The following is a 15025-nucleotide window of genomic DNA, read 5'->3' as shown; positions in this document are numbered from 1 at the left end:
CATGTTTTATTAAAAATCATGAAGCTGGGGTGAGATATACATAGTAAGGGAAATAGTTTAGTATCAAAAAAGAATAGAGAGATAGGCTTTTAAAGAGAGTGTTAGGCAACAAGATGTCTAAAGACTTCAGTTTTAGACTGTAGACTGAAGTCCTTAGACATCTTAGTTTTAAAATCTTCGTGGAAATTTTTGGTACAGTTGTCAATTAGGCATTTGGATATATAAGCCTAGAGCTCAAAGAAAAGATTTATCGTATTTGACAAAGAACATAATGAAAGCAATTAGTATTTAGTTGGCTAATTCCTTCTAATCCTGCACATCTATGCTTATATTTCATTTATGCCTGGGAACCCTCCTTGTAGTCCATTCTGTATCAACTATAGAAGTGGTGCGTTTGCCTTTAATTTCTTGAATAAGAGTTGTAACTTCCTTATCATAGTTCTAACAATGCTGTATGATGTTTTCTTTCTTTCATTTTATACTTTAGACCTCTTGAGTAGAAGAGCTACTTGTAGCTTATGATCCTACAGTGTTTGTACATAGTAGGTATTGAATAAATGTTTGCTGAATGAATGAACAGATGAATGAACTAGCATATTTAACTTTGTAATCAAGTATTCTTGGGGAGAATTCTGCCTTTACCTGTTCTATTGCACATTATCTGGTCTTAATCATAAGTGGCAACATATGCCCAGTCCCCAAAAGCTCACTATATGTGCATGGACTTGTCCTTTACATGGAGACTTGTGAGGTACAAGCAGAAATGGGCCTTTGGCCACGTCTATTTTTAGGAAATACTTTTAGATTAAAAAAACCCAATTCTATGTTGTACAAAGTGAATAGGTTTTTATCCACTTGGCCAACTCATTCTCACCCCCCCCCAAAGATTCTAGATTTTTGTGATAGCCAGAGGATAAGTGGATCTCTCTCTCACACACACACACACACACACACACACACACACACACACACTCCTTGTCAGGCACTACTGTGGTTTTCTATCTTTCAACGCTTCTGATGGTCTTTCTTGTATTTTCTAGTTACCCTAGCCACATCTATAAAAGAAGCTTGGTCAACACCCAAGTCCTAATTCAATGTTCTACTTGATAAGGATAGTGGGACATGAGTTAGGATTGGTAGACCTAGATCAGGATTCAATGATTCAACAAGACACTTTCTACCCATGTACACTTAGCACATGAATTATTTCTCTGAGATTCAATTTAGTTATCTATAAAATACAAATAATGCCTACTGAAATAATTCTTGTGACAATAAGGAAAGATGTCTGGTAACTGGTGGGCAACAATTCATTTGCAAAAATATTTGAGTGCCTATCATGTATTGTGGTGTATGATACATGTTGGATATAATAAGCGAGATAGAGAGGGTATGAGGGTTACTATCCTTGTGGAGCTCATGTTCTTGTGAAAATTGTGATATGACAACAAATAAGCAGCTCAAGAAGTAAAATCATGAAAGATTTTGATAAGTAGTGTGCAAAGAATTAGTATAGAAAATAATAGGTATGATTTCTACTTTATATAATGTGATTAGGAAGGCCAATAGGTGCCATTTAATGAAGAATCAGCAGGCCAAGAGAGCAGCAAAAATCATTTTAGGCAGATGGAACTGCAGATATAAAGGCCTTGAAGGAAGAGCTTGTGTGTACTTGTAATTCTTGGATCTGAGGGCTAGAGCACAGGATGGCATGAGATGAAGTCAGAAAGTTAGACTGGGGCCCCTGTCACAGTACCTTTCAGGTTACTACCTAAAGTATTGGAAAATTGTTCAGTGGTTGAAAACAGGAAAGTGACATGGTATGATTTACATTTAAAAGATCTTTCTGAAAAAAATTTTAATATTTATTCTTGAGAGAGAGAGAGAGAGAGAGAGAGAGAGAGAGAGAGAATGAAGCAGGGGAGGGGCATAGAGAGCTCTGTTAGCACAGAGCCTGATGTTGGGCTTGAACTCATGAACTGTAAGATCATGACCTGAGCTGAAGTTGGATGCTTAATAGGTGGAGACACCCAGGTGCCCCTAAAAGATCATTCTGAGTGCTGCATGGAGAATATATCACAGGGGGAAAGAGTGGAAAGGGAAAGATGAAATGGGCGGTTTGGACTAGCAAGAAAGCCTTGGGAATGGAAAGAAATAGACATATTCAAAGTATATTTTGAATGTAGAATCGAATGGATGTGCCGAATTATTCAATAGTAGGGAATAAAGGAAAGAAAGAATCCAGGATGGTGACAGGACCATTTACTGAGAGAGGGACAACTTTAGAAGGAACAGATTAGGGGTGGGAGTGAAAAATTAAGAGGTTCTGCTTTGAGCACGTTCACTTTAATATCTTTGAGGAATACAGTGACCAACCATCCCTGGTTTCCTTGGATTTTCCTGGACGCTGAAAATTTCATGTCCTCCAAAATGCCACCACATCTTGGAAAAATGGAGATGGCTGGTCACCCTAATGAGACATCTAAGTCTAATAGGCACATGCACATGAGAATCTAAAGATCACAGAAACAGATTTGAGTTCTTTGGAAGTTACCTTTGCTTAAATGGCAATTTACTTCTATTATTTTAAATGAAATATGTTTAATAAGTGTCAGACACCCTTTCAGATAAAGCTAGCATCTTTGCAGTAGGCTAAAGTGAGGCCCTTTAAATAGAAAGCATCTGTAGTGGAAAATGTAGCCCTCAATATCTAAAACTGTGGTATTGTTCCTGGGGGAGTTTAACATAGCAAACCTGAATGTGGCTACTCAGCTACCAGGTGGTTCCTACAGGAGAGTCCAAAAACCACGGAAAAAGCCAAAGGAGGATTGCAAATTTTCACAGTAGCTATATTATTCTTGGCTCCTCATTAGCATTTGAGATTATCTGATTAGGTTATATTTCTTTATACTCAGATTAACAGATAATTTTCATGTGGGGTCCTTATTTTAAGGTTGAAAATACATTAAATATTAAAACTTCCAAGATGAAGAATTATTTATTTTCTAGAGAGACCTTTATGAAATTTTTATATTTGTTTAGTCATAGCCCACACTAAAGCTGATAAATCCTACAGTGTTGCCTTGTCAGTTTAGATACTACTATAGAGTAATTTTCTTCCTCTTTAATTTATAGATGATTTTTGGAGATAATCACTTCTAGGTCACAGGGAATCCATTGAGCACTATAAGTGAATGAATCATCCCTTGGGTCTGACTGTGGTGCCTATTTATATCCACTTATTGTGGAAATCCTGAATTGGTGCTGGCACATTATACCCATTTTATTGCCCTTTCTCAGAACTTTAGGTGGTTTCAAGTGCATGGCACAAATTAACCAACTGGATGACTAATGGCAGTTACTTCTGACCCTTCACTAACTATAGAATCTTTGAGGAGGAAAGCAGGTTTTTAAAATATATATAATTTTAATAAAATATAAATATATATTAAATGTAATATAAACATAAATATAATATAGAAATATAAATATACATAAATATAAATTATTAAAATATAAATATAATACATAATGTATAATATAAATAAAATATATATTTAATTTTTAAAAATATAATGAAAATACAGTGATTAGTGGCTGTTATACATTGCAGAGAAGGCAACTTAAAAGTACAGGGCACAAATTATATATATTTAAATATATATAATTTTAATAAAATATAAATGTATATTAAATATAATATAAATATATATAGTCTATAAATATAATATAATATAAATATAATATAAATATAATATAAATAATATATAATATAAATAAATAAAATATATTTTATTTTTAAAAATAAAATGAAAATACAGTAGTGGTTGTTAACATTGCAGAGAAGGCAACTTAAAAGTACAGAGCACAAAAAGGAAGAGCCCATCAAGTTCTTTTGCCTACTTATCCTTTTAAATAATAAAAATAAAATTTTAAATTGGTAATACTATCTCACATAGTTCAAAAGAAAATATAAATGGCTATACATTAAAAAGATTCTTTGCCACCCCATCTGCCAGCTCTGGAGGTCTCCCATCCCTGAGCAGGTAACTATTGTTGCTAATGCTTTATATGTACTTTTGGAGTTTCTATAAAGCTTATACAAGAAAGTATCAATATACATTCTTAATTTGTCCCCTTTTATAAAAGAAGTTAACAGATTATATAATTATGTATCCCTTTTTCACTCTGAATATTCTGGATACCTTTATATCAAGAAAGAGCATTTCACATTCTTTTATTCTTATTCTTTCATGCTTTATTTAATAGCACCATGGTATTCCTGTTTTAGTAATGTACAACTTTGAGGGAAATTTGAAATCAACAAGTTTGTAGCTTAAATAACATTTGGTACATCTGACTCTTCCCAGGGACATTTATATATGATAACTTCTCAAATAATCCTCATTCTGCATATTAAGAATCCAAGGTTCAGATCTTACGTAATTTTTCATGTTAAAAATAGTGGGTAACTTTTAAAGCTGGTTATCTGAACTCATATCCTCTGGTTTCAAGGCCAATATTAATGTTTAGCAGTTGCTGTGTATGATTATGTTCATTACTGATGGTCCACATTGTTTGACTGGTTAGTTCAAATAGTCACATTTGTTCCACATATACTGTCTCACTCACTGAGGGGCTGAGGAGACTCAGACAATAGAAAAGTTGGGCAGCACTTGACTCTAAAGCTAGAGTAATTGATTCCCATTACTCCTCTAGAGAGGAGAATGTCATTTTACTTTCCTCTTTAGGAGAGATCTTGATTATGAGGCTGATTCAAATGACTTTGTTAAATAAATTTCTGTGCTTTACCATGGAGGAATACATGGAACTAATGCCATGTGGAGAAAGGGAAACAAGCAAGATGGTTAATAAAGCATGATTAACCACTTGATCTATGGAAATTTTTTCCCAAACAACTTTCTGACCAGAAAGAAATACACTTGGGTTGGCCACTCAGCAGCAGTTCTGTCTTGCCAGCTTGATTGGGAGCTACTATTTCAAATAACCCACAAGGTAGGGCTCTAAGAGGGATTTTTTATGGTAAAGTTGTCAACAAATCATGCCAAACTGTTCTATGCACAGTCCCACTCTTTCTCAACCTCCTATAAATTTCACTCTTTCTGATGCCATAAAAACTGGAGAAGCGGGAATTTAGGCTAAATATCTTTGGGATTTACCTCCTTTTATTTAAAATCTAAAAGCCCACTAAGGCTCTGGATATCTCTCTCTAGATATTTCAGGCTACTCAACGTTGTCTTTGTTTCCTCCATTCAAATAAAAATAAAAAATTAGACACATCCGACATACAACATATGCAGACAGCCACCAATATGCGGAACTAGGCAGGGAGGATGCATTTCAGGAATGGTCACTGAATACAGAGGGGCGTTTTGTGATTCTTAGCAGAAAATGGCTGAGGAATAGTGAAGTCTAATGTATTCCCCTTAGATTTGAGTTATCTATCCAGCAAAGCCTACCTCTGGACTCCTCTTCCTCCATGAAGATTGACTTTACAGGCCTCCCACAGCTTTTCTCCATAGGTCTGTGAGCAGAACAGAGCTCCTGACACATTTGACCACTAACCCTTCTTCTTCAGGCAGCCTGCCTTCCTGTCTATTTGAGGATGTACTTACAGAATTAGTTTTGACAGTGCTTTGTACTTAAATCCATTAAATTGTCATGTATCTCTTAAGGGACTGCTTTGGTAATGATTCTAAGAGTAAAATCAACTCATCCGAGTGAAAGATGAGTGCATACATTGTACATGGGCTCTGATCTTCATCTGGCGTCTTTGGAAGATACTCTTCTGTAATGGCATTTATCATTCTAAGCTGCTTTTTGGTCACTCTTTTTCTCTTTTTGGACAGAATTTAGCTTTTCCTGAATCCAGAGAATATAGTAAAAATAAATAAAATTACAAAAATCAAACTGCTAAATAACAGTTTAGAGAGATACTAATAACAGTTAAATGCAGCTTATCTGAAGTGCTTTCTATGGAATATAAGTCTCAATGATATACTGAATAAAAAACATTGTTCATGTTTTCTGAACTTGGATGAAGATTTTTTTTATTACCAACTAAAACCCCATAGAATAGATGAAAGGATTTTTTTTCATGACAAGATGTATCATGACTAAGAACATATCTAAGAAATGATTGGGCTGGAAAACAAAAGGGTCTTGGGGTTACTTAACTAATTTTTAAAAGGCTTTTACAGAGAGAGGTTATCTATCTTTCTACTGAAAATGAAAGTCTTAGGTTATAGCCTGTGGAATTTATATGAAGACTGTTAAAAATTAGGGTACTTTTGTTTTTAAACCTGAGTTGATATATGTATAGGAGGGAAGGGGATGTGTTGACTACTGTGAGAATTTTTAAAAAATATGTGATATAATCTTTGTCCTCAAGAAACTTCTAATTCATTTGGGCAGACAAAACTGAAATACAGTACATAGTTAAGGCCCAGATAATGAGATAGAAAAGTCCAGAGACATAGGAGCTAAGTGTGGGCCAGAATGGTTCTCAACTGGGACAGGGGTAGGGTAACATGTGAATAACTAGGAAGTTTGAAGAATACACATGCTCAAGCCTTTTTTTTTTTTTCCTTCAGGACCCCTTTGTGGGGTCTGGAAGGCAAAGATCCAGAGAGCACCTTGGGTATACATACTTTGACAAAAGATACCTGGGTGTTTATGCTCTGTGCTATTACTACTATTCCCTTCCTGCTAGCTGCTGAATGAGAACCATCTGACCAGAGTGAAAAAAATTGCTATATAAATATATAGAAAATTAATGTAGGACATACAGATGGGAGGAAAACCAAGGTAAGCAGAGGTTTGGTCACTTTGGATGGAAAGGGAGGGACAGGTAGTGGTAGTGGTGGGTAGGTAGGTAGAAAATTGATAAATAAAAAGCTATTTAAATTTTTATGCACAGTGTGACCTATTGAAAATAGTGGTTATGGATGAGTCATACAGGAGAGAGGTAGGAGAATACATTTTTGGACCAAGAGTTTATGAAACCTTTCAGTTGTAATGAACTTTGTAATTCCAACCTCCTTATTATACAGGTAAGATGAGGATAATAAGTTAATTGTTATACCAAAAATAGTTTATGGCAGAGCTAGCAAGTAAGCTAGTATATACTCCAAGCTTATGATGAAGAACGGTACAAAGTTGGTATTTGTGAATATAATCATAAGACCCAGATAAAATACATGTTTCAGAAGAAAGATTGATAGGTCTACATATTGTTTTTTAAGAATAAAGAAGTAAAATAACAGGCTTTTTACCACTTACATATTTAGGTTTCCTTCAGAAAGCTTTAAAAACATCTTTCTAAACCTGGACCTATTCTTTAAGAAACTTTTCCTGTAAGAAAACTGGCATGTGTTTTAAACAGTATATTATAAGTGACTTCCCTTTTTCTAATCACTGTTGCATTATTGTATTATTAATCCCTTACTTTGAGGCTTCAAAACTGTTTTTTTCTTTTGCCTGCTAAAAATACTGACATGTTTTCATTCTTGTCTGAGAAAGCAACACTAATTAATTTCATGTTTTTCAGGTAGCTAAGCAAGACAAGAACCTCATAAAGCCTCTTTATGACAGATACAGAATTATCAAGCAAATCTTGTCAACACCTTCCCTTATTCCAACAATTGTAAGTCAGGATGCTTGCATTAACTAGAAACCTGTACTTGTGCTTGGTATTGTTTAAGTAGGGAGGCAGCACTATGACAGTTATAAAGAAGCCTTCTTGGTAATGTATGCTGCTAACAAGGTCAGTTGTTATTTCACAAACTAGAAATGTGGTCTCCTTTGAGCCAAAATACCATACTTAAGAAGTGGCTGATAATTAAAATTATTATGAAACAGGAATATATAGAAATTGTGTTTTTAAAGTTTATTTTATTTTTTGAGAGAGCACACATAGGAGGGACAGAGAGAAAGGGAAAGAGAGAGAATCCCAAGTTGGCTCTGCACTGTGAGCAGAGCCCAATGTGGGGCTCGAACTCACAAACCATGAGAACATGAGCTGAACCAAACTCAAGAGTCAGAAGCTTAACCAACTGAGCCACCCAGGTGCCCCAGCAATTGCATTTTTGAAGCCAGTTTTAACATTTGCTTTAATTTCTTGCATGAGAACTGATGAATTTCAGTTTGGCATCATCTAATTTAAAACACAGCTAGACCACACAGAGCCTTTCTATTCTCTGTTAATTTTTCTTCTTTAATAAGAAAATTGACTACATGTTCCTTGATACAATGCAACATTTGTTTTCTGTACCATTTGACCATCACTGTATAAGACACAAGATTTATTTCAATAGAAAACATGGCTACTAAAATTGAGCTAGACTGTTTTTTAATAAAGAATGATTTATGGGAATACAGAACTAGAAAGGCACCACAAATCCTACTACATTAATATTAAAACAGTCCTGGCTCAAGATATCAACATAAAAAGGAATAAACATTAACAAATACACTTTTAAGTATATTGGACTTTAATTTCACAATTTCAAAGACAAACACAATAGTGATTAATAATCTCTAAAATGTTTCCATTAAATAACCATGGTTTAAAATGGGGTATGATTTTCAGATTTCCTTGCAAGAAATTCTTTTACTTGTGGTATTAGCAGAACAGGTTAAGGAATAACTACATTCTGTTTTGGCCTTCACAGAGCTCTTCCTGAATTTGTCAATTTTCTGACTATCCTCTGTATCTGAATGTGGCCTACACCAGGACTTGATGTGGGGTATTTCTGAATGACAAAATGTGTCTGAAGTCCATTTCATCCTAACCCATGTAACTTTTATGAAGCTGGGGCCCAGGTATGAGTGAAAGGGAGGAACTAGTAGGCAGTGGAACCAAGAATGGGACCATATCCTAGATTCTGTGCCTTCTTTGTCCCAGCAAAAAGATGAGCTTGCTGAACATTTTAGCCCAGCATAGGTGGTGCCTCTTTGTTCATTAGCTTCTGTAAATTTCTTGATGCAACTGAGGAAGAGTTACTCTTGGTTGTTTCCTTCTGGTTTTTAGTAGGTACAGGGTTCACCTATTCTTTTCATGGTGTCTATTTATGGTTCCTCTTCCTGTTTTTGCTTCAAGAGTCACTTACCATTTTTGTGACTTAAATTTAACTCTGCTTGTGATAAGCAGGAGGAAGAAGACTCTGATGAAGACTATCCACAGGGAAGCCAACAACCTTCTTTGACAGATCCAGCAACTCCTCTTCCTATTGGCGACCACCTCACCTTCTCTAATGAAATTGAGCCTATTAAGGTCCTGCTGCCAGATGAAAAAAAAGAAATCAAACAACCAGCTCTATCCATGTCCAATTTACATGAGGCCACGATGTGAGTGTGAATCTTAAATATGGAGTCTCTTTTTAATTCCTTCTAGTCTGGGGTACCTTATACGTGACACATAAAATTTAGAAGACCTGTTAGATTCTCTAAAAAGTGCAATTCACCAGAGAGCAGCTTAAAAGCATAATCTGGTTGTTCTTTTTACTGGAAAATTGAGAAGACAAGCCATGAGGAACCAACACTCCTAATAAGGTCCTAAAGATGCCAAAAATGCTACTGTTCAATTTCCTAAAATTGCGTATCTTTTCAGCTGGGTCTGGCACCAGTCTAATTCTCAGCAGTGTGTGAAGTACTGGCCTTTGAAAATGCTGGACCAAAAGGAATTAGGATTCCACATGACTCAACATGTGTCAGGGCCTTTAGATAAGATAGTTTGTCTAGGCTGGGAATCTCCTCGGGCTTAAATGAGCTGCCGTTTTTATCCCTCTGGAGCTATTTGTCTTTTTATTAGTATTATCATTATTATCATCATTACCATTATTTAGTAGCTGGCATTTCTCTTGATCATTTGACCTTCTTTGGTTTGTATATTACAGGCCAGATTATGAGATTTCCTTTAACAGGTATTATAGTATGGTGAGTGTATACCTCAATACAGGTATGGAATCTCCAAAAATATGAGGTGAGATGAAGGACTAAGCTGTAAACTGGGCTTTTAATGTGCTTGTAGAATCAGTTGGCACCACAACTTTGACTCAGAGAAGTAACCTGTTTGGAAGCAGAAAATCCATCTTCCACTCTTTTTCCTTTCTTCTTTCTCTCCCTCGTTTCCTCTCTTTCCTTCATTTATTTATTGTTGGTTGGTTGGTTGTTCTTAAACAGCTTTTGAGCAGTGTTAGAATCTTTTTTTTGTTTTGTTTTGTTTTGAGAAATGTCAGTATAAAATTTCAGGGAGTTCAGAGTCTCTGAAACCATGTACAAGTTAACTAGATAAAAATACCTGCTTTTTAAAAGTATATGACTTTGCCTTAGTAGAAGGAAGTGAGTAGAATTTCCAGTGTAACGCTATCTTCATTTCGGGTCTTAATTTCATTCCCATGGGTTTGCCATTTTACCTATACTCTACATTAAGGGTGGAATTTTCCTTAAATTCTCTTCTTCTTGTGCCTCTTTAGTCTACCACCAAATATTGATGAGTATTCTTTCAAAAATGTCTCCTCCTCCCTCATCCGTTCATATGGTCATTACCCTCATCATACTTCATTTTTAGTTTTCTTAAGATTTTAAGTAATCCTTCCACCCAATGTGGGGCTCAAACTTACAACCCTGAGATCAAGAGTCACATGCTCCACTGACTGAGCTAGACAGGTGCTGCACCCTAACCACATTTTATAATGAATTCAGTCACTTAGCTTGCCTTCTCCTTTCTCCTCTCCTTTCTCTTCCTGTCCTTTCCCCTCTCCTATGACATTGTTTTCATCCTCTGCTTATCTCCTTCCCTACAATTAGGCTTTACATGTACTATATTTATTCAAAAGATACTCTTTTAGGCAGAACCCTTCTGTATCATAATATGATTTGCCGAATAGATTGTCTTATGATGTCTCAATTATGCAGAGTTCAGTAATGGCAAATCTGTATTTTACTTGGTATAGGCCTGTACTTCTTGACCATCTCCGAGAAACTAGGGCTGACAAGAAGAGACTTCGGAAAGCCTTAAGAGAATTTGAAGAACAATTTTTTAAACAAACGGGAAGGTAAGTGTGGGCAAAGATTTTTTTTAAGCTAGTATTTTCTAGGGGACTATTGTTAAGAATGAGCTTCAGTTTGGGGCAGGAATGTGACTTTATATAAGATATAAATAATTTCAATAGCCTTAGGATCTAATGCAACATTCTAATAGTGACATTATTAGGTATGTTTTATGGGAGAATTTATGACATCAGGCTTTAAAAAAATAAAAGATGAATTCTAAAAAATCCCTAACTTTGGTTAATAAATCTCTTTAAAATTGCTGGATTTATCTAAAACTTTTAAAAACCTATTTGATTTTTTAACTCATATAGTTTATTTGTTCTTGGTTAGTTTCATAAATTATTCCCTACTTCATTAAACAATTCTTCCTTTTTTTAAAAATATAACTTTTAAACTTCAGGATATACACTTAATTATTTGTTTTCAGGGTTTGGTCAAAAGCTCATAACTATTTTCTCTATTCTTTAAATAAATGCTTAGCTATATCCTCTATTTGTCTATTTTTGTCAACCCAAGTCTCATTATGCACTCCATTAGTTTCCTCTAAATTTGGGTGTATTGCCAATGTATATGTAATTTTTATATATACAGTTTATATATGTATTTATATTTATGTATTATATATGTGTGCATGTATATATATATAATTATGAAATTAAGGATTTGTGTGTGTGTATGCATTTTTATCATGAGATTAAGGATTACTGATCTATGTAACAGAAAGAAGAAAAATCATTTAGCTATCCTGAGCCTGTTTCCATGGTTGTAAGATAAAATGATTAGGCTTCCTGGAATACTTTGGGAAGCTATAGTTGTCATGTGGGATGTCAGTATTACAAATAATAAAGTGTAGCTTTCCCAAAGTCACAAACTTATTAAGGTGGCAGAGGTGAGAGTCAGTGATACATTGGCCCCTCGATATTCCTCTCCATCTACGTATCTGCCTCTCCTGAATTGCTTCCACTTCAGCAGACTGAGGGTTGACCTGATGGAAAAGGGACTATTTTTCTAAAGCACCCTGAAATCTTAGTCTACTCATCTCTTAGCAGTTTCTCCATTTCAGTCCTCCGAGCAGTACACTAGGACTTGACCTATTAAGTCAAACATTTTTTAACTCAGCAAATACAGATGTGACTCATTTTGTTTTCTACCTGGACTCCAAGTTTACTTTTCTGCTGTTGTTAACTAATCTAGTGAAAAATGTTATGTGGCTGTTAAATTTAGATTATAAAACATAATTTTTCATTTTCTTGTTCCATTTTCATTTTTTCCCTTTACAGAATTTCCATGAAGCTTTTACATTTACATTTTTCAACCTATATGAACCTAAGAGTCTAAAGAGTTTGAGAATCCTCCTCACCTACCAGTGTGCTAGTAGTCCTGCCTACTGGAGGACTACTACTAGAGACTAGTACTTGGTATGCCTTTTGATGTACAGAGAAGTTAGTGACGTCCTATGTATAGTATTCAACTGTAACTTTGAGTCCCCTCTTCAGATATGCCTATATTTACTGAGATTTTAGGCCCTCTTGTGGTAATATACTTAAACTAAATGCCTAAGCAGTAGTAGATTACAACTAAAATCAAAGGGTTGAATGACTAGGAAATATGGATCTTAATCTTTTTTATTAGGAAGGCCTAATCCTATCCATAAGGTAAAACAACCATGCAAATAGAGTCCTAAAAAGTTTAAGTTACTATAAATGTTCTTGGTAGTATTTGCCACACAAGAAGACTAATCTTACAGATATGACACTAACAGTTAATGAGCCAGGAACTGTATTAAGCACATTAGCATGTTTTACATAATGGGAAAATTGCTTCATAAAATACTTAGCAAAATTTTTCATTCTGGCCAATGCACTCTTCTTTATTAGCCTAAATGTAGTATGCAGGACCAGGGAAAAGTTACATGATAAATTACTAGTATTTCTCTATAAATTAGACCATTTCTTCACTTATATATGTTTATACAAGTTCAGGTGGTTTTAAATGCCCAGATAAAAGGTTGGTGCATAACACAGAATGGACGCAAGAAATTGTTAAATAACTTAGGCAATGTTTAATAGAAATCTTGTCTATAGATTTGTTGTGTACTCTTCTGAGTTCTGTACTAGAAATTCCAGGGTGCATCACAAGTAGATAACTACATTCTTAGGAAATCTTTATACATTCACATTTTTTTTTAATTTGTGAGAGGTATTTCTTTTATCAGTACTAGGAAAATAGAATGGACTATAGGTAAAACACTAAATGCTTGTTATTTACTTAGATTCAGCCATACTAATATTAGTGTTTATTTTCAAGAGCAACTGTAGTACTTCATCTGTTTTCCACCTCTTGTCTTTCAAAGTCATGAGTGAAAATGTTCTAAAAGCAATTGGTCATCATATCAACCAAGGAGACAAAGGCCTTCTAAGATCCTGAATCAATTACTGCCCTTTAGAAAACATATCCTGGCAACATATTTTTGTGGGAAGGAAATGGTTTTAACTCCAGATGTTACCCAAACATTTTTCAAAGTAAATGGCAAGAACACATAGTAGTTAGTTAGAATGCTTGGTCAGATGTGTAGTCTAAGAATTAGGGTGCAAAGAGAACCACTGCAGTTCATACTCCCAATAAATCCATGAACATCTTCTTGATTCTACTACACATTGGCAAAGATAGGTATTATAATTAAAAGAAAACTTGGAAATATTTCATGTTCACAAGATAGCCAATGAGCTTTTTTACCCACTATGACAATAAATTCATAAATTCTGTTAATTTATGTAATATTTTTGGCTAGAAGTTTGAAAAATTCTGTCAGAGCTAGAAATTCTGCACAGGTATGGTACTTTGGCATGAATAATGGTAGAATAACTTGATAAAGAATGTCTTGAGTTCTGGTTTTTGTTTTATTCCTTAGACCTTTTTACTTACTCCACTGTTATGTCCAAGCACTGGATCATATATATGCAAAACACCTATGGCACTGAGGTTCTCAAAGGGCACTATTATATAAAAATCAAATGACACATGAAAGAGGGAGGGTATGAAGGTAGAAGGGAAGGTGAAAAAGAAATGATGGGGAACTATGGAAATATCTACCCTGTACTCTATCATGTAAAAATTATAAAAGGGTTTTTAATGACTTCATTTATTATGAGCTAATAGAGAGTCTTTCCTGTTTTGCAGAAGTCCACAAAAGGAAGATAGGATACCAATGGCAGATGAGTACTATGAATACAAGCACATAAAAGCCAAACTGAGACTATTAGAGGTCCTCATCAGCAAGCAAGATGTGGCCAAAACCATCTGAGGTTCAGGAAATGTTTCAACCAGGATAAGGCCAAGTTTCTTTACCTCTGCCATTCTTGCCAAGTAGTTTCGACATACTGAAAATTGAAGCACTTTAGTGGTTGTATTAGCTGTTTTTAAGGAGGGATGGCAAGTGTAATTATAAATGAGGAAAATATAAATAAAAATTATAAATGGGGGAAAATATAATAAATAACAGTATAATGGGAAAAAAATTTGTTTCACTCCAAGGAGAAAACACATGGTCAGTATAATTATTTCAAAACACATCTTAATATTTTATCAAACCTAAATAATACTTGTTCATTGGGCCACTTGTTAGGAAAAGTCTATTTTGTGTCCAAAAATTGCTTAAGTTATTAATATATGAAAAGAGCATGATTTTTAAAAAATTAATCAGAGGAAGAAAAGAAACTTTTCTTTTTATGTAGGAAGGAATATGGCTAGTAAGAATTTAATTTATTTAAAACTTCTAATGGATTTTTAAGTAATTAAAAAAATCTACCTTTTCCTTTAAGTCTGCTAGGCTATTTAGTAAAGCATACTAGAACGTGTCACAGGTAATTTTTTATTTCTATATAAAAATAGCACATTATTTTACCAGTTATTTGAGATTTTACATTTCTGGTTACCAAAGTTCATTCTG

General features: G+C 34.5%; 1 protein-coding gene across 2 annotated transcripts in view; it reads left to right on the top strand.

Annotated features, from left to right (window-relative positions):
* FAM13C (family with sequence similarity 13 member C) overlaps positions 1 to 14815 on the top strand; it is a 152178-nt gene extending 137363 nt beyond the window's left edge. Inside the window, exons 9-12 of one of the 2 annotated variants that reach the window (XM_029931724.1) lie at positions 7571 to 7666; positions 9173 to 9369; positions 10977 to 11078; positions 14257 to 14815. In XM_029931724.1, the coding sequence (XP_029787584.1) occupies positions 7571 to 7666; positions 9173 to 9369; positions 10977 to 11078; positions 14257 to 14380 (519 nt within the window). In that variant the 3' untranslated portion in view covers positions 14381 to 14815. Of the gene's footprint in view, positions 1 to 7570; positions 7667 to 9169; positions 9370 to 10976; positions 11079 to 14256 lie in introns of both variants that reach the window. The other variant, XM_029931723.1, reaches the window with a different exon arrangement.
* Positions 14816 to 15025: the final 210 nt, after the last annotated feature.

Source organism: Suricata suricatta, chromosome 2 (assembly GCF_006229205.1).
Source record: "Suricata suricatta isolate VVHF042 chromosome 2, meerkat_22Aug2017_6uvM2_HiC, whole genome shotgun sequence".
NCBI classification, from domain to species: Eukaryota; Metazoa; Chordata; class Mammalia; order Carnivora; family Herpestidae; genus Suricata; species Suricata suricatta.
This window is presented reverse-complemented; position numbering and strand designations above follow the sequence as displayed.